General features: G+C 45.6%; 1 protein-coding gene across 1 annotated transcript in view; it reads left to right on the forward strand.

Annotated features, from left to right (window-relative positions):
* MSN (moesin) overlaps positions 1 to 19,167 on the forward strand; it is a 69,412-nt gene that overhangs the window by 19,608 nt on the left and 30,637 nt on the right. Inside the window, exon 2 of the mRNA XM_032227875.1 lies at positions 16,363 to 16,446. Coding sequence (XP_032083766.1) covers positions 16,363 to 16,446 — 84 coding nt within the window. The remainder of the gene's footprint in view (positions 1 to 16,362; positions 16,447 to 19,167) is intronic.

A 19,167-nucleotide genomic window follows, 5' to 3' on the forward strand; every position in this document is an offset into this window, starting at 1 on the left:
ACTGGGCCTAAGACAGAACTTCTGTGTTACCCCTCTGCTTCCTTCCTTCCATGTAAATATAGTACCATTAAGGACTACCTGTTGAGTATGGTTTGTCAGCCAGTTACAAACACATCTGGTGGTGCATTTTTCTTGTTTTCTAGGAAACTAGATTTTTTTTTCTAGGTTTCCCACATTTTTCTAGTGGGGTCAATTTTAGTTAGGCCAATCTGCAACCAAACCATTATGCAGAATTGGGTTCTGTATTTGCAACTAAGCAGAGAAGTGTTCCTGCTTTAAAGGAAGCATATATCTCTGAAGAGAATTTTCAGTTTTTAAATTTTCACAGGGCCTAAGGGAGGGGCATATCTCTGCTTTGGATCCCATTCAGCATATTTTTTGAACTGTCATCTGAATCAATTCTTTGCAACAAAACTAATCAGCTGAAATAGTTCAAAGTATTATTACATTCCTTTGAGCTTCACCTTGCCTTGGCACTTTAGTTGTGATAACAATAGCACTTAGACCTATATACCACTTCCCAGAGCATTCTAGCCCTCTCTGAGCAGTTTACAGAGGCAGCATCTTGCCCTCAACAATCTGTGTCCTCATTTTACCGACCTCGGGAGGAAGGATGGCTGAGTCAGTGACAAGAAAAAATGACAGTGACATAAGAGGCACTAAGACACATTTTGGGAGTGGGATTTATAGGTAGCAGAAATCCATTGGTCACTAGATGGGGAAATAGGGGAAATGATTATTACCGTTTTTTTCAGAGTATAAAATGCACCTTTTTCCCCTCAAAAAAGAGAGTGAAATTCTGGGTGAGTCTTATACACTGAATACAGCATTTTTGGCTTCCTGAAATCCTGCCCCCTTCACCAAAATGGCCATGTATAGACTTTAGGAGGCTTCCAGAGTGCTCCTGGGGTCTGGGGAGGACAGAAATGAGAGAAAAACAGGCTGATTTTTGCTCATTTTGCCCCCCTCCAGCTCCCAGGAACACTCTAAACACCCTAAAGGCTATGCATGCCCCTTTTTTTTTGACAAAAATAGGCCCATTTTTGTGAAAAATGGGCCATTTTTTGGAGGTCTGCAGATTGCAAAAACTTTTTTAAAATTTGCCTCTTCGAAATCTTGGTGTGTCGTATACTCCAAAAATACGATATTTGTGCCATCTAATGCTCATCTTGATTTTCATAGCTCAGATAGTCCTCTGGGTTGCTGGCCTTGTACCAAAAAAGCTGGGATTGAGTGGCTCCTTCCAGGAATTTGGGGCTGAGAGGAAGCTGCGAATGTTCTGGTCAGTTGCCTCCTGATTGATGATCCTTGCTAATCAGATCGGGCTACCTGAGGTGGCACCACTGAGGCGAGAGGAAGCTAGTTTCAAGCCTTGTTGAGGAAGGGAGGGCTGAAGGCAGTCATTCTCTTCACGGGTTGGGAAATTCCTAAAAGTCATTTTGTCAAAAGTTGTCAAAAGTCATTTTGATTTAGTCATGCATGCACCATATTGTTCAGGAACAAATATGATAATTGTATTTCAGTTAACAATCATGTAACAGTTTTAAGGTTGGAAAATGTGAGCACCCCAGAGAGACTGATCAGTTCTGAAAACATGCAGAAGAATGCAGTCTGGGCTGCCTGATAGTCTGTTCTGACAGAAAGGTGGAGTCAAATAATAGTTTGTTTTGTATAACACACTAAACCAAATTGTAGCTTGTATATTTTTGACTTTGCATGTAGTTTGAACTCCATTACTGTGTTTGCAAACATGGTTTGATTGAACACAAGGTATGGATTCAGATTTCTTTTATGTCAGGGTTTCTCAACCGTGGCAACTTGAAGGTGGGTGGACTTCAACTTCAACTCCCAACTCTATGCTGGGTGGTGGTGTGGGCTGCCAGTGGCCAGCTGAGCTGGCAGCAGATTCGCACAGTGAGGAGGTTGCGGAGGAACATGGGCAAGTCTTGGAGCCTGGGGAAGGCTTGGATGAGGGCTCTGCATCGGTGGCAGAGAGGGGACCAAGGCCATCTGGTAATGATTTGCTGCCTGTGGAGTCTGAAATCAGCGAGGCAGAAGAACAGCAGGAGCCTGTTCCCAGTGTGCGCCTGTGCAGAGCGCCAGAAGGCAAGAATAGTTGAGAAAACAGGGTCGACTTGGGAGTAAGGCTTGGAGATGATTGGCCCTCCCATAAGACATAAAAGAGGAGCGAACGGGACGTGAGCCTTTGCATGAAGCAATTAGTTCATCTGGTCGGTTCAAGCTTTGAGAAGTTCTGTTTGACTCTGTGCTGAGTTTGGCCTTGCTCTGCATTTGGCAATTAGGCCTCTGGCAGCCTTCCCAGGGAGATAAGGTGGCTGTTTTTCCAGATTCCCCTGAAAGACTCTGGCAACTCAAGCAGACATCTATCAGAACCTTCACAGACTCTTTGTGAAGCCTTGCAGACTGTTAATGACCATAATTTCCAGCCATATAAATAAAAGAAGGTTTTTGGGACTAAGATTGTGATTTATGCTTTCTCAGGTCAGAACAGATGGGGAATTCTGGGAGTTGAAGTCCACCCACCTTCAAGTTAATGTTGAGAAACACTATTGTATATAACCAAGAGTGACTCAGCCTGAAATATAAATGCAGCCAATGGAGGTCAAGTGGGATTTTTCCAGCCCCCTCAGTAAAGAGGATGCCTTTAGTACAAGGAGGCGCAGTAGATGAACAGTCTTCTTTGATTCGTGCCTCCCCCCCACCCGATGGTTCTGGTGATGCCCCCCCCCCCCCCAACTCCTGGCCAGCTGAGGCTTAAGAGAGTAAAACCCCAGATTGCCTTAGGAGACAGCGGAGGAATCGGCTTAGAAAAAGAGCGGCTGCTATTTTAGAATAGAATAGCAAAGTTGGAAGGGACCTCAGAGGTCTTCTAGTCCAACCCCCTGCTTAGGCAGGAAACCCTACACCACTTCAGACAAATGGATATCCAACATCTTAAACATCCGCTGTTGGAGCATTTTCTGGAGCATTTCCACAATTTCTGGAGGCAAGTTATTCCACTGATTCATTGTTCTCACTGTCAGGAAATTTCTCCTTAGTTATAAGTTGCTTCTCTCCTTGATTAGTTTCCACCCATTGCTTCTTTTCAAGAGGAATATGTTTCTTCTCCATCTGTGAGATGTTACAGCTAGAATGGAGTCTGCCGACTGGGGGAAGTCTGCTGGCTGTTTTGCAGCATGTCAGTTTTCCAAAAAGGGACACGGTGGCTCAGTGGCTAAGACACTGAGTTTATCGATCAGAAAAGTCAGCATTTGGTGGTTCAAATCTCTAGTGCTGTATAACGGAGGGAACTGAACTTCAAAAAACAATCTCAGATAGATGCCAATAAGTGATGGGGGCTGTAGGTGCCAGGCAATTGAAGCGCTCTGCTCTACCCAGAGGGAAGGAGGAGGCAACCACCAGGAGCAGCCCCAGCGCCTGCCAGGCCACATGGCAAAATGGATGTGACGCGCCTGTCTGAACTGAGGCACAAGCTGCTGCCGCTGTAATTCCCTCAGCACTGCCGCCTCCCTCCCGCCCATTGCGCATTTCCTTCTGCAGAGGCCAAGTCTACCCTTGAGATGCTCCCGCCTTTTATTCATGACCGCCTTTAAGTTGCTTGTGCAGTGATTGGCTGGGCCTGGCAAAAGACGGAATTGGCTTGGTAGCGCAGCCACTCCTCGATAAGCTTGAACGGAGTCCTGGGCCAGGGGTTGCTGGTGGTGGTGGCGGGGGAGGGTTTTTAGCTGCCTGGCTTGTCAATTCCTCTCGGTCCTGAATTGCATGGCGTCATTTCAGCTTCATTGCTCGCCCCGGCTGGGCAGTTTCATTTCGGCAGAGGAAGTCGGCTGGCAGAGCTGAGGTTTCATCACGCTAAAAAACACTGTGCGGCAGTTGGAAACTGCTGCGCGGCATTTTCTTGACATGTGCGCAGCCGCGCAGCCACGCAGCCGCGCAGCCGCACAGCTTAGAGGGAACATTGGTGAGCTCCCATTCCTTGTCCCAGCTTCTGCCAACCTAGCAGTTCGAAAGCAGGTAAAAATGCAAGTAGAAAAATAGGAACCATCTTTGGCGGGAAGGTAACAGCATTCCATGTGCCTTTGGCGTTTAATCATGCCGGCCACATGACCACGGAGACATCGTCGGACAGCACTGACTCTTGAGCTTTGAAACAGAGAGGAGCACCGCCCCCTTGAGTCGGGAATGACTAGCACATACGTGTGAGGGGAACCTTTACTTTTACTAGTTTTCCAAATATTTTTTTAATGATAAATAAAAGGGGTTATAGGATTTTTTGCCCTAAGACAGGTAGCTCAACGAGCCGATGTCTCAAAATACCGCATTGGGGACCCAAGCTCTAGTGCCAAGCCAATCATAACAGGCAAGGTTATCTCTCACTTTGCCCATTGTTCATTGAAATCTCAGCCAAGCAAAAACCAAGAATATATAGAAAACTAAGGAGTGCTGACACTGGCTTGCAGAAATAAATAGGTTGGACCTAGGTTTTTTTTTTCCCCTTCAGGAGACCTGCTCTGCTTTTATATGTATTCTTCATCATCAGCTTGAAGGAGGCTCATTAGCAGGGCCTTTGCAATAAGAGAACCAAGCTGATTTCTGCTATGGTTTTATCTATTGTGTTTGCACTCAGGCTAGCAAAGTCACAAGGAAATTGCTCTGCAGTGTGTTCAGGTAGGTAAGAAACGGTTAATACCAGAGGGCACTTCTGGATAAATCTGCCTTGCACCTTTTCTGACAATACCCTGAGATTTACGATATTCTTCTGTTCCTTCTTGCTCCCTCTTGCACTCAGCTAATTTGTGAGAAACGCTTGTGCTGTGGAAGACTTTTCACCACTGGAGAACTATTTCATATCCAAGGGCAGGCTAATGCCTTTCAGCACAGACCTCGTTTCCTTCTCTCTGTCTTTTCTAATCTGACAAAAACAGTTGTAAAGTAGTTTGGTCAAAAAAGGAAGTTTTAAGAGGATGGGCACAGTCCTGTAAAGACTCTTAAAAATAGTCTTAAAAATACCCGCCCAGCAAAGACCAGGATCCATCCGGGTGGGGGACTTCTGACCCTGTGATGGCTCATCGTGTTGGCTGAGTAACTGCCGAGAAGTCCGATTGCTCAGAAAAAGTGATGGTTGGGTCATTGGGCCTGCCCAGACGATGAGGTCTGCTCCAGAAATAGCTTTGGCCAGAAATGGTCATCTCGGGGAAGCCTCTTATCTAGCTCTGATTCTGCCTGCCTGTGGACAGGGCCTTCACAATGGACAGGGCCTTCACAAAGGGTGTGTGGACATTTTGCAAGCTGGACTCGCTCTGCTGAGGTTATTTTGGAGAAGTCTTACACCCCACACTTCTGCAGCCCAGATTTGCCTATCGGTGGTGGGGGCCAAGAAAAGGAAGGGCTTAGCAATGGGGAAATCCTGGACACTGGATTTCCACTCACCTTTTTATTGTAGGGGAGGTGTCTGCAACTTTAAACATTCAAAGAACCATTTGGATCCGTTTCCCACAGAAAAGAAAACACCGGGAGCCACAAAACCTAGTTGGGTGAGGCCAACTCAACATCACTCTCTCCCACCCAGTCACATGATCCCACCCAGCCATGCCTACCCATGCTTTGTGGCTCCTGGTGTTTTCTGTGAGAAACAGGTATCTCTGTGTGTGTGTGCCTCTCTCACTCACTCTTTCTCTCTCTGTCTTTCATCTCTCTCTCTCTCTGTTCTCTCTTTCTCTCCCATATCTGAGGCAGGCGAGGAGTGACTGGAAGGAGAGGGCGAAGGGCAGGGCCAGCCAGTGGTGGGTTCAGCCGACAGGGAGCCACAGCAGGGGGACGAAAGAGCCACATGCGGCTCCAGAGCTGCGGGTTGCTGACACCCCGTGTAGGGGATGGGTCAGGTGCTGAGGAGACTCCAGTTCTAGTTCCTCTAGCCCAGGCAAAGTCCTTGGGAAATATTGAGCCACCCTATCCCACGCTGAGCTCTTAAATGAAGAAAGATGGGTATCTCCATCCCCATCTCTGAATCTTGTCCAACCTGGATCTGCTGTCCAGGGATCCCAAGGAAGTAACTTCCAACTCCTGAAGGGGCACTGAAGCAAATGAGATCTTAAGGACATGGGTTTTGTTTAGAAATATAATCTTTCTGCCTATAATGGATTTAATGTAGTTGTCCCTGCAACAGTTTATGTGTAACACGTTTTCTGCAAATTTTCATTTTCTGGAAGTTCAATTATGCCATTTGTGGAGGAGTCAGAGGTGCCTGTTATTTCCCAGACCTGTGCTTTCTGACTGTGTTTATACATTACATTAAGTTATAATGTGGTTTGTTTAGCTGAAATCTGGGATGTTACATGAATCTAATCAATGATGATCAATCATAGCTTATGGTTCACTTGGCTGATTGTCGTACATCCCTTGTAGAACAGTGATGCAATATTGCTGCCCCCTGATTTCTAAACCACAGCTTAAGTCTCAGTATACTGTGCAGGATCCAATTACAGTTGAACTCAATAAACAATGATTGCCCAATCCTCAGCTTGTTGTGATTCTAGGAAACACATTAGACAAATGTGATGATTGACTTTCTCAAACTGTCCTGCGTCTCTTTCTTAATCTCTGGCCCAAAACACGTGTGAGTCGCAGCCTAATTGCCCGAAGCAGTGAAGGGAGACAGGGAGGGCTGGGGCAGCCTTGTATTGTAAGCCAGATCAGGAGGAGAAATAGCAGAGACTCTGGAGGGACGTGAAGGATGAAGTGTCCCTTTCAGCCCGTTGGGGTTGACCCATGTTAGAGGACTTGGCTCTGCCGGGTGCTTGCCTCTAGTGAGAGTGGCCATCCAAAGTGGGCGTGCATGGGGGGTCGGGGATCAGGCAGGGGGTCATGCACACATGCACAGGGCGGGCGGTGTGTTGCATATGCATTAAATTATATGTGTGGGTAGGCATGATCGCACACTTGTTTTCGGCGTGCAATGACAAAAAGGTTAATCATCACCGGTATAAGGCATTGCAGCTGCCATACGCACAACAAGGGTGGGCGGGGGAAATCTGAAATGCAAGGGAGGAGTGGACCATGAAGAGGGCGGAATCTACAGAAATGATAAAATGGACCTATTCGATCAGGGATAAAAGAAGTCCTTTTATAAAAATCTAGAAACTTTATGGACTTTTGGCTGAAAATTGAAAAAAAAATGAGTTGGGGATTTTTTGGATCTGTTGATAGAAAAGGGTTGAGTACGGAGAGAAGGGAATGATGTGTTGTAACTTTAAAGAGGGAGGAGAAAGAACTAAAGTCACTTGAATGTTTCCCCCCTACCTTTTAAAAAAAAATTCTTATAAAACTTTCTGGTTCTGGTTTTGCAAAGCAAAATAAGAGCTACGGATGGATGATGGTGTGGTGCCTAAAAGTAAATCCCTCAAACACCTCGGGGGCTGCTTTTCTCCTGCTTGGAGACATGTTGAATATTCTCATTGCAGGCACTTAACTGAAGAGGGGGCTTAGGAGTCATTAAGCTCTGCCCCAGACCCCCTCCCCTTTCTCCTCCCCCAGGGCTGAGAGTGGGAAGCCCTCCTCTAACCAGGTGGATGGCTGCAAGATGAACCGTGAATGTCGACCGAGAATGCAGGGCCCTTCCGTCACAAACGTTGCTAAAAATAAGCCACGTTTAGCGAGTCTTTCCCTCTGCTGCTTTGGGGGAAGTCATCTTTGAACAGGATGTTTGTGGCTTCCTGTTCTGCGCCCAACCTGCCCTGTCTCTTAACTGTTCGGCTCTATCAGAGGCAGATTTCTGGTGGAACAGGCTGTTGGGAACAAACATGCTAAGGTTTTGGGAATGCTACCATCCCTATCCTGGTGGCATTGAGTCATGCCGGCCACATGACCACGGAGACGTCTTCGGACAGTGCTGGCTCTTCGGCTTTGAAATGGAGATGAGCACCACTCCCTAGAGTCGGGAACGACTAGCACATACATGCGAGGGGAACCTTTACCTTTTAAGGAGCACTCTCAACTTCTGGAGGCAAGACGTTCCATTCGTTAGTTGTTCTTGCTATCGGGAAATATCTCCCCCTTCAACAAATTAGATTATGGGATAAAAGAGGAACTCATCAAATTTTCAGACAATGCCAAGCTTGGGGAGAGTTGCTAACATTCTAGATCCGTGATGGTGAACCTATGGCACGTGTGCCAGAGGTGGCATGCAGAGCCCTCTCTGTGGGCACGTGTGCCATCGCCAGCTACTCTTCTGGTTTCCGGCACTTTGCATGTACCATAGTGCCGGAAACCCGAAGAAGGAACAGCAGGCTGATGTGCATGTGGGTGCCGACCAGCTGGTCTTTGGGTTTCTGACACACACACACACACACACTCACACACACACACTCTTTCCATTTTGGGCACTCGGTGCCATCGCTGCTCTAGATGATTCTCAAGAAGCTGAAGGATCTTGACAGACTGAAGACTGGGCCCTACCTATCTAACAAAATGAAACTAAGTAGAAAGAAAAGTAAGGTTTTACACTTAAGCAAGAACAACCCAATGTACAGATACAGACTGGGTGGCACCTGGCTCAACCATAGTAACTCTGGGAGGGATCTTGGAGTCCTAGTGGACAATCACTTAAATGTGGGTTGGCCGGGTAGCTGCCAAAAAAGACAATGCCGGCCTAGGCTGCATCGATAGAGGGATAGCATCAGGACCATGTGCAGTGCTGGTACAGTTTATACTGTGCTGGTAAGACTGTGATTGAAATGCCGCATCCATTTCTGGTCAGCACGATGCAAAAAAGGATGCTGAAACTCTAGAAAAGGTGCAGAGAAGAGCAACAGAGATGCTAAGAGGTCTGGAAGCTGAACCATATGATGAATCAGTGATGACTAACCTTTTTGTCCTCGTGTGCCAAAAGCGCGTGCATGCGTGATAGTGCACACATGTGCATATGTCCATAATGCAATGCATGCTGCCCCCGTGCATGTGTGTGCCCCCTGCACCCTATTTTGGCCCTAGCAGGCTTCCCTGAAGCCTCCTGGGACTGAAAATGGTGCACGAGGGATGTACCACACTCCCTGTGCTCCCCCCGCGCATGCGTGTGTGACCCCCTCAACCCCCACACATATGTGCATCTCCAGGATATGTGGCAGAGACCTGAAAATCAGCTGGCCAGCGGGAGGCACGCACACATGCATGGTGGAGCTCAGCTGGGGTGATGGCTCGCAGAGAGGTTTGCCATCACGGTGATAAATGAAGGACATACTGTAGGTATGTCTATTCTAAGGAAGAAAAAGAATAGGGGAGGTTTGAAGCAGTCCCAGTACTTCTCCTCACAGAGTAGAAGGAGTTGGGTTGACTTATTCTCCAGCGTCCCTGAGGGCAGTATAAGATTATCAGAGAATCAACCTAGAACTAAGGATAGATTTCCTGATTTCCTAATTAATCAATGGAACAGCTTGTCTTCAGAAATTGTGGGTGTCTCATCACTGGAGGCTTTTAAGAAAAGACTGGACAGCCACTTGCCTGAAATGATATAAGAGTCTCTTGCTCAAGCAGGAGGTAGGACTAGAAGACCTCCAAGTTCCCTTCCAACCCTGTTACTGTATATGCTATGTTGTAATTGCAGAGGAGCTGGTATTGAAGCTGCGTGCTTTAATAAGCAAGAGTAAAATACATAAAAAGGTAATAATTCCCCTCACACACATGTGCTAGTCGTTCCTGACTCTAGGGGGCAGTGCTCATCTCCATTTCAAAGGCAAAGAGCCAGCACTTTCTGAAGATGTCTCCATGGTCATATGGCCAGCATGGCTCAATGCCAAAGGCACACAGCTAGTTGTTCCTGACTCTAGGGGGCAGTGCTCATCTCCATTTCAAAGGCAAAGAGCCAGCACTTTCTGAAGATGTCTCCATGGTCATATGGCCAGCATGGCTCAATGCCAAAGGCACACAGCTGTTACCTTCCCACAAAAAGTGGCTCCTATTTTTCTACTTGCATTTTTTACGTGCTTTTGAACTGCTAGGTTGGCAGAAGCTGGGACAAGTAACGGGAGCTCACTCCGTTACGTGGCGCTAGGGATTCGAACTGCCAAATTGCTGACCTTTCTGATTGACAAGCTCAGCATCTTAGCCACTGAGCCACTGCGTCCCTTTTCTAAAATACGAAGGAGTGCCTTTATGCTTCACTGTACTGAGGGGACACACCTTGTTCTCTGCACTCTTTGGTGAACATGGCAGTGGTGTTTTGCTAATCCTAGTTAGTGCGTGGCTGGAATTCACAGCCAACATTTGACCGATGTAATTGCTATCCTAATTTTCTGTCTTCGCTACCAAGGATGCCCTACCTCTGATTTATCATTTCAGTCCAATTCTCTCGAGCAGCAAAACCCTGCTGGTTGGAGTTGGCTATGCAAACAAACACTCCTTGTCTACATGGAGAAAGAAGAAGGCAGTAGGTTGGAAATTCTGAGTTATTTTCAAGATATGCAACTCCCACCCTGTACTGGCTGCCCCTTTCCTGGCAGCTATTTGAAGAAAACCTGGTTGTCTGGCTGGAAATCTCAGGACTCATTCCAGGTGGAAGGTGAAACATGCTTCCATGCTCCCCCTCGAAAAAAACCCAACCAGGGCCATAAACTGGGAGTGCCTTCTGCTTCTGATTAGCTTAAGGATATGAAAAGGCCTCTTTCAGTGAAGTTTGCTTTAATTAAACATAATCCCTTCAGCAATTGCAAGCATTTGCCTGTTGCCATAGTTGGGATTTTCCTCCCCCAGGCAAAGTGCCAAGACTAGAGATGGAGAAGGGGAATCGTTTGCAAGAGTCCACTGAAAACTATCAATGCATTTAAATAAATTTTAATAAATAAATATGGGAAGGCAGCCCCATCCCTTGAGACGCATCTTGGGGTGGGACATTCCTGCTCTCTCCACGGTGGTGCAACTCTGAAGCATGGGGAGCAGTGGTGGGTTCCAGCCGGTATGGCCCAGTACAGCTGTACCGGTAGTAGTCATGCGCAGCGGCCACTGTACTGGTACAGTGGCTCATTTGGCCCACCCACCTGCCAGCGTTTCATACTTGTTTTTGAAGCAATGGGGCCAATTGTGCATGTGCGCACAGTGTGTGGTGCCTGTGTGACTTCCAACGACAGCTGGGTGTCGCAGCGGCGGTGGAGTGCGCACGTTCGGACCATGAGCAGCGTACTGTTAGCGATGGTAAGAGCAATTCACCACTGATGGGGAGTCAGAGAGTCTCTTCCCAGAAATACTTTGGGAGTCCTTTGCAGGGCTTCTTATTCACCTGGGACTGTTTCTGAACCCTGGAAGTTTCCAAATGTGTGGACTTCAACTCCCAGAATTCCACATCCAGCATCCGGAAGGGCCAGAGTGTGTCCAACAATGTGGTCGGTCTGGAAGCTGCACTGCTTCAATGGGCGTGACATAGGCGCACCCTCCAGTGGCCTCTGCAGCGGCTGTCTCTTTGTTGCCCTACTTCAGGGGTCAGCAACCTTAAACACTCAAAGAGCCATTTGGAAGGGTCTCCCAACAGAAAAGAAAACGCCGGGAACCACAAAATCCCTTTGACATCTAAAATGAAGATAGCACTGCATTTTTTTTAACCTTTATGCTATATATTTAAAAAAAAAACTGTAGTGTGTTGCATTTATGAAATCAATGAACTGCTACAGAGAAAACAAATTTTTATTTTTGCATGTGACAAAAAACATTTTGAACTCCGCCCCCTCAAAAAAAGAGGGGTCGAAAACCTCAATAAATTGTGTGCCAGTGGATATTGCACACTGGCAGTTGTGACTCATATTTTGAGCGACAGGGAGCCGCAGCAGAGGGATGAAAGAACCACATGTGGCTCCAGAGTCACAGGTTGCAGACCCTTGCCCTAACTGATGGAGTCTCGGCCAGTGGGCAAGGGGCAGATTAAGCTTAGCCCAGCCTCCCAAGTAGCCAGCAAAAGGCTTCTAAGGAATTTGGGAACTATCTTTTTGCCTGAATGGGTGGTGTTTTAAGGCATTCAGACCTTCCTTTTGGAGGTTCTGGCTTGCTCTGCTTTCCATTTGTCTTAGTGGAACACATCAGTCCAGAGCATGGCAGAGATTTCCACAGACTTTATGTGGCAAGAAGTGTTTCTGCCTCCACTGAACAAACTGCTCATCAGGTCTGTTGCCTTTTTCATTCCATCCTGACAATAACTGCTCAGTCACGCCTTCCTTCCATCTGATCATGCATCCTCCAAGCTTCAGATTGGGCGAAACCTGGCTCCAAAGCAGTAACTGTGAGAGGGAGCTTGGAGACCTAGTGGACGATCACTTAAACAGGAGCCAGCCGTGTGGGGCAGCAGCCAAAAAAGCGAATACAATCCTCGGTTGTATAAACAGAGGCATAAAATCAAAATCATGTGAAGTATTAGTACCTCTTTATAAAGCTTTAATAAGGCTGGAATACTGCATCCATCTTTGGTCACCACATTCAACAAAAGAGGTTGAGACTTTGGATAAAGTGCAAAGAAGAGCAATTAAGATGATTAAGGGCCTTAAGAGACAAAAACATATGAAGAACAATTGCAAGAATTGGATCTGGCCAGTCTAGAGAAAAGAAGGACTAGGGGTGACCTGATAGCAGTACACCAGTATTTGAAGGGCTGCTACAAAGACGAGGGGGTCAACTTGTTTTCCAAAGCACCACAAGGCAAGACGATGGAAGGCAAGGCGATGGAGGGAAACTAATGAAGGAAAGAAGCAACCTAGAATTAAGGAGAAACTTTGTAACAGTGAGGATAATTAACCAGTGGAACAGCTTGCCTTCAGATGTTGTGAGTGCTTCATCACTGGAAGTTTTTAAAAAGAGACTGGACTTGTCTGAAGGGACTTGCCAGGTCTCTTCTAGCTCTTCTGATTGATTGATTGATTGATTGATTGGTATGGAAGTGCTTCCTTGGGTGGGGCTTGTGGAGTGGATTCTGAAGGTTCATCCCAATCTATGATGATGCCCATTGGCATCCAGTGTCAACCAAGAAGGCCCCACATGTTCTGAGGACCCTGGAAAGGGAACTAATGTGGAGCAAAGCTATATGGCATTACCTGCTCCACTTTGGCTGGCAAAGTGCTGCAGGAGGCATACATCCTGGCTCCCTTCCCCCTCCCCCCCCTCCCCTCCCCCGGCCCGCGGAGGAAAACTGCAGTGCTGATCCGGCCCTTGAAGAAATCCAGTTTGACACCCCTGCTCTAGGCCTTTGAGGGTGAATTGGTGGGTGGGTGCAGATATATGCTCTGAACTAGAAGCCTGTTTGCACCACAGATGGCTTGCTTTTCATTGGGGACAAACTCTTGTTAAGACACTGAGCTTGTCGATCAGAAAGGTTGGCAGTTCGGCAGTTCGAATCTCTAGTGCAAATCAGTGAGCAGGGGGTTGGACTAGATGGCCTCCAAGGTCCCTTACATCTCCGTTACTGTTTATTGTTTCTTGTAGCTCTCCTTCCTTCCGTCTAACATTCTTGCCCTTGGCTTCTCTTCCTGATAAGCTGAAGGCTAAAACATAGGAAGAACAGCTGCAGGAATTGGGTATGTCTAGTCTAGAGAAAAGAAGGAGTAGGGGTAACATGCTAGCAATCTTCCAGTATTTCAGGGACTGTCAGAAAGAAGAGGGGGTCAACCTATTCTCCACAGCACCAGAAGGCAGGACAAGAAACAATGGATGGAAACTAACTAAGGAGAGAAGCAACCTAGAACTCATAGTGAGAACAACCAACCAGAGGAACAACTTGCCTTCAGAAGTTGTGGCTGCTCCAATACTGGAAGCTTTTAAGAAGGGACTAGGCAACCATTTGTCTAAAATGGTACAAGATCTCCTGCTTGAGCAGGGGGTTGGACCAGAAGACGTCCAAGGTCCCTTCCAACTCTGTTATTCTGATAGTTCATCTGCTTGTACTAAATGTTTTTCTACCTGCAGTAAAGGAGAGATAAATTGTGGTTTTCAAAAGCCAAGCGCTTTTATTTTTGGTCAGGTGGAAACCTGCCCTATGAAACTAGCATGGATTGTGTTTTTGAATGCCATAGTCCTGGCATATTAATTTAGGGCAGGGGTCCCCAAACCTGGCAACTTTAAGACTTGACGTCTTAGGAGTTGAAGTCCACAAGTCTTAAAGTTGCCAAGTTTGAAGACCTCTGATTTAGGGTGCATTTAGTATTTAGGGTGCATTAGTATGCAACTTTCTCAGTCTCCGTTCTGCATTTGTGGGAGAGGTGGGTGGTTTGCAAAACCTTTGGAAAAGAGCAGATATCATTCTGGAAACTTAAAAACAGTGGAGGTTGGATCTAGTCTCAGCCCCAACAACTTCAAGATGTCTGCACTTTAACATAGTTCTGGCTGTTGAGGCTCATACATCTAGAAGTTGTTGAGGTTGAGAAATAGACTATATGTACAAATTAGGGCCCTGGAACAACCTTGGGTCCTTCTAGAAGTTTCATTCCATTTATTAAGTTTGTCAAACATGTATAAGATAACAGATATAAGTATAAACATAAATATGAACACAGAATATGGGTACGAATAAATGGAGATAGTAGGACAGGGATGGTAGGAACACTGGTGTGCTTATGCACGTCCCTTACAGACCTCTTAGGAATGGGGTGAGGTTGACAGTAGATAGTCCAAGGTTAAAGTTATGGGGGTTTGAGGATGTAAGAACAGAGTCAGGTAGAGCATTCCAGGCATTGACCACTCTGTTGCTGAAGTCGTATTTTCTGCAATCGCGTTTGGAGCGGTTTACCTTGAGTTTGTATCTATTGTGTGCTCGTGTGTTGTTGTGGTTGAAGCTGAAGAAGTCGACAGGTAGGACGTTGTAGCAGATAATTTTGTGTACTACATTTAGGTCAGACCGTAGGCGGCATAGTTCTAGGTTTTCCAAGCCCAAAATTTCAAGCCAGGTGGCATAAAGGATTCTGTTTTGAGCAGAGGAGTGAAGTCGCCTAATTATGATTTTTAATCTGGCAGAAGGGAGACTTACTAAAGGAATTATTCTAACTTACTCTTGATTTACTCTTTAATTTGATTCAGTTTATTTTTGGTTGTTCTGGTTCCGTTCAGTTTTGTCCAACTGCGATTTGTAGAGCATTTACCTGTAAGGTGGATCCAAAATGTCACGGTTGGTTTTTTGCGTAATGCCCATTTAGGGTTCCCGCATCACGTGAAACCCTAACTCAGTTTGGTTTTAACTAAGAGAGCAGAGTTTCTAGCTTAGCATGCAGCGTGAATTCCACAGCATCTTTGGCTGAATTATTCAATCTTTTAGAGAGCAGGATGCTGAAGGTGAGCCTTTGCCGGGGACGGGAGAGGGAAAAGGATGTCACAAATGACACAAGCACATCTATTTTATCTAATTTATCCTATTTGTGCAATTTACAATGTAAAATTTCAAATTTCATGGCTGCCGCCATGATGTGATGATTTCTGATGCTTGGGCAATAGAACCTTTCTTGACAATTTCTGGAATCTCTTTCCCCTTTGTTCCCTCCACATCGCTTGGTCTCAGTGTTGGAGCTCAAGCTCGGGATACAGTTTTGGAATGCCGAAGAAGCCTTTGCCCATTAAAAGCCCATTAAAAGTTTGAGTGCAATCCAATAAATGGTTAATGGGCTGCACTCCCCCGCCCCCCAATTTGTTTGACTTTGAGTCCTTCTCCCATAATCCCTCCATTGTTTGGCTTGTGGATTGGGACCTATGGAAAGTGAAATCGTGCCTGGAAGGGCTTATATGGGGCGTGTTACTCTTTTTACATTGTTGATGGCTGCCTCCTCCTTTATCCTTCAGGCGGTTCCACTCTTTTGAACTCTCTTCCCTCTAAGGCGTCAGAATCTTTTTTGTAACTTGGGGGTGGATATGATGGAGACTTTCTAGTAACTGTGATGCTATCAGTCCCCCCTATTTTTCAACACACACACACCCAATCAGTATGGAAGGCTTATCCAGATGAAGTCTTGCCCTTTGAGAGATGGGAAAAACATCTTGGATGTCCTCTTCCTCCTCCTCCTCCTCCTCCTCCTCCTCCTCCTCCTCCTCCTCCTCCTCCTCCTCCTCTTCTTCTTCTTCCCCTCCTCCTCTTCCTCCTCCTTTTTCTTCTTCTCCAGTTTGGGTCAAGAGAATGGTTGGGAGAGAAAGGAAACATTGTCTGTTTCCAGTTGTGTGAAGCTCTTAGCTTGCCTCCTGGAGAGCATAAACAGATCCCAATTGCCTGGTTGTCACCCTGAACTTCATTCCCAATAATGGTGCTGCCATTTTTAGTTGAGGGATTGTCTTGTAGTTAAGATTCTGTTTTTGGTGTGATGTGCTGGATTTTTAATGGATTTCTCCTTCCAATTCCAGATCAGCGTGCGAGTGACCACCATGGATGCTGAGTTGGAATTTGCCATCCAGCCCAATACAACGGGGAAGCAGCTGTTTGACCAGGTAAGGTAGCTGGCCCAGGAATCGACTGCGTCATTTAGAAGGCCTTGTGAATTGATCCTCCTCAAATCTGCCCTGGTCAGATCCCCTCGAGGGCCCTGTGTTGAGTTCTGTTGAGTTCAGTTCACAAGGAAGAACAAATTGAATGGCTCCAGAGGTTTCTAAGGCTTCTAAGATGATGAATCTGGAAATAAAGTCCTGTGAGGAACAGTTAGGAGGACTAGAGAAGACTGACCGAGGAGAGATGCAAAAGCATTCTTTTTTTTCCTGAATTTTTTGTACTTTATTGAAAAGACGGTGCCATGTCAGGGTAACAATTACAAACAAAGCAAAGCCAAAGAAAAATCAATAGCAAATCTTAACATACTTAACAAGCTAATAACTATAACAGTAATATATTTACAGTGATTATAATAATAATACAACCAAAGGGAAAAAAGAGAGAAAAGAAAATGAGCTTTAGCTAAATTTCTACTTACATTAGCCTATTTGCAATTTTTCCATATTATATCCATAATTACAGAGCATCTTTATTTTCCATACTAACAGTTATTGACATTCATCAACTTCCCTCTCATTTCTACTTCTTGTCTCTATCCATTCATAAAATTGATTCCAGGTCCTATAACATTTCGAGTCTCCTTTATCTTTAATTTTTAAGGTTAATCCATCCATTTCAGCACAATCCCAAATTTTCCTAGAATTTCCTAAAAGCATTGTTTAACTGAAGGTTTCTCATGCAGAGGAGGGAGTGCATTAGTTCTCTGTCACCCAGAGGACAGAACCAGAATCAATGAACAGAAATTGCAGCAAAGGACTGCCAAAATGATGGAGGCTCCAGAAATCAAATTCTGTGGTTAAACGTTCTGAGTACCGTATTTTTCAGAGTATAAGACGCACCTTCCCACCCACCCCCCAAAAAAGAAGGTGAAAATCTGAGTGTGTCTTATACACTGAATATAGCATTTTTGACCTCCTAAAACCCTGCACCGTTCTTAAATATGTACATGCAGAGTGTTTGGGAGGCCTGCAAAGTGCTCCTGGGGGCTGGGGAGGGCAAAAACGAGCGGAAAATGAGCCATTTTTTGCTCATCTCCCCTCCCCAGGAACACTTTGTAGGCCTCTTAAAGGCTATGCATGCCTTTTTTTGGCAAAAAAACAGGCCTGTTTTGGCAAAAAAACAGGCCGTTTTTTGCTGGTTTTCCCTCCCCGCCAGGAATACTTTGCGGGCCTCTCAAACTCTCTGCATGCCCCATTTTTCACAGAAAATGAGGCGTGCAGAGAAGTGGTGGGTTCCGGATCCCGTTGCAACTGGTATGATTGCAACGGGGCTCGGTGTCCACTACATGAATGTGAGCAGCGCACGCGCACATGCATCCTTATCTCTTGTGACGCCTTCAGGAGCCTCCACAATGTTCCAGCTGCTTGGTGGAGCGTCACACAGGTGCCATGCGCTCCGTGCGCATGCATTGAAGCGCCAAAGAACTCAAATACAGGTAAGAAGCTCGGGTGGGTGGGCCCTCCGGAGCACCGTACCGGAACGGTTCTCCAGGCAGGCACCGGTATGTCCGTACCGGGGTGTACCACCTGCAACCTACCACTGGTGCAGAGGGTTTCCGAAAAATACGGAAGGTTAACTTACAGGAGAAAAGGCTAAGAGGAGAGAAATGGTAGCAGTCTTCAATCATGGGAAGCATTACCATGCAGTCAAAGACATGACATGAACTTATTCTCTGTTGCCTTTGAGGGGAGGATCAGGGCCAATGGGTTACAATTGGGGGGCTCAGCCAAGACAACAGGAGGGACATCCTAACACCCTGTCAGCCAGCGGGATGCTTGTCCTGTTAATTGGTGAGTTCTCCTTGCTAGAAGTCTCCAAACAGAAACCTGAGGCTCATTGGTCAGAGATCCAGGTATTAAACGTGGTCTAGAATGCCATAATTTTGTCATATGCTAAATCCATGTTAATAAAACACAATGGCAGGGCTCAATTAGTATGTTTTACCCAAATAAATATATACCTGGCTATGTTGCTGAGCCGGAAGGCATTAAGAGCCCCATTTCCGGCTATATTGCCAAGTATCTGGGCTGCTATGTATATTTATTTTTGGATGTTTCTTTTTAAAATGTTATTCTATTTTGATTGTAATGTATTTTTTGACTTGTAAGCCACCCAGAATCCTTGACTGAGATGGGCAGCTGTAAAAATTAAATGTATGATTGATTCATTGAATGAATGAATGAATGATCGATCGATCTAATGTAAAGGAGTATCTCACAACTTAGATCAAGGCAATGCTGTGGTTTTCACAACATACTGGACCAAAAACTTACCTATTTTACTCCAGGGGAGCACCCATGGAGAGCCAGAAGTATAAACATGAACGTGAACACTTTCCTTATCTATCTATCTATCTATCTATCTATCTATCTATCTATCTATCTATCTATCTATCTATCTATCTAATATATCTATATTTATATCTATCTATCTATCTATCTATCATCTATCTATCTATCTAAATATATATCTGTATCTATCTATCTATCTATCTATCTATCTATCTATCTATCTATCTATCTCTATTTATCTATTTATTTATTTATCTATCTATCTATCTATCTATCTATCTATCTATCTATCTATCTATCTATCTATCTATCTATCTATCTATCTATCTATCTATCTATCTATCTATGTGAAAGGCCACTCACACAGCATCA

This window comes from Thamnophis elegans, chromosome 12 (assembly GCF_009769535.1).
Source record: "Thamnophis elegans isolate rThaEle1 chromosome 12, rThaEle1.pri, whole genome shotgun sequence".
Taxonomy (NCBI): Eukaryota; Metazoa; Chordata; class Lepidosauria; order Squamata; family Colubridae; genus Thamnophis; species Thamnophis elegans.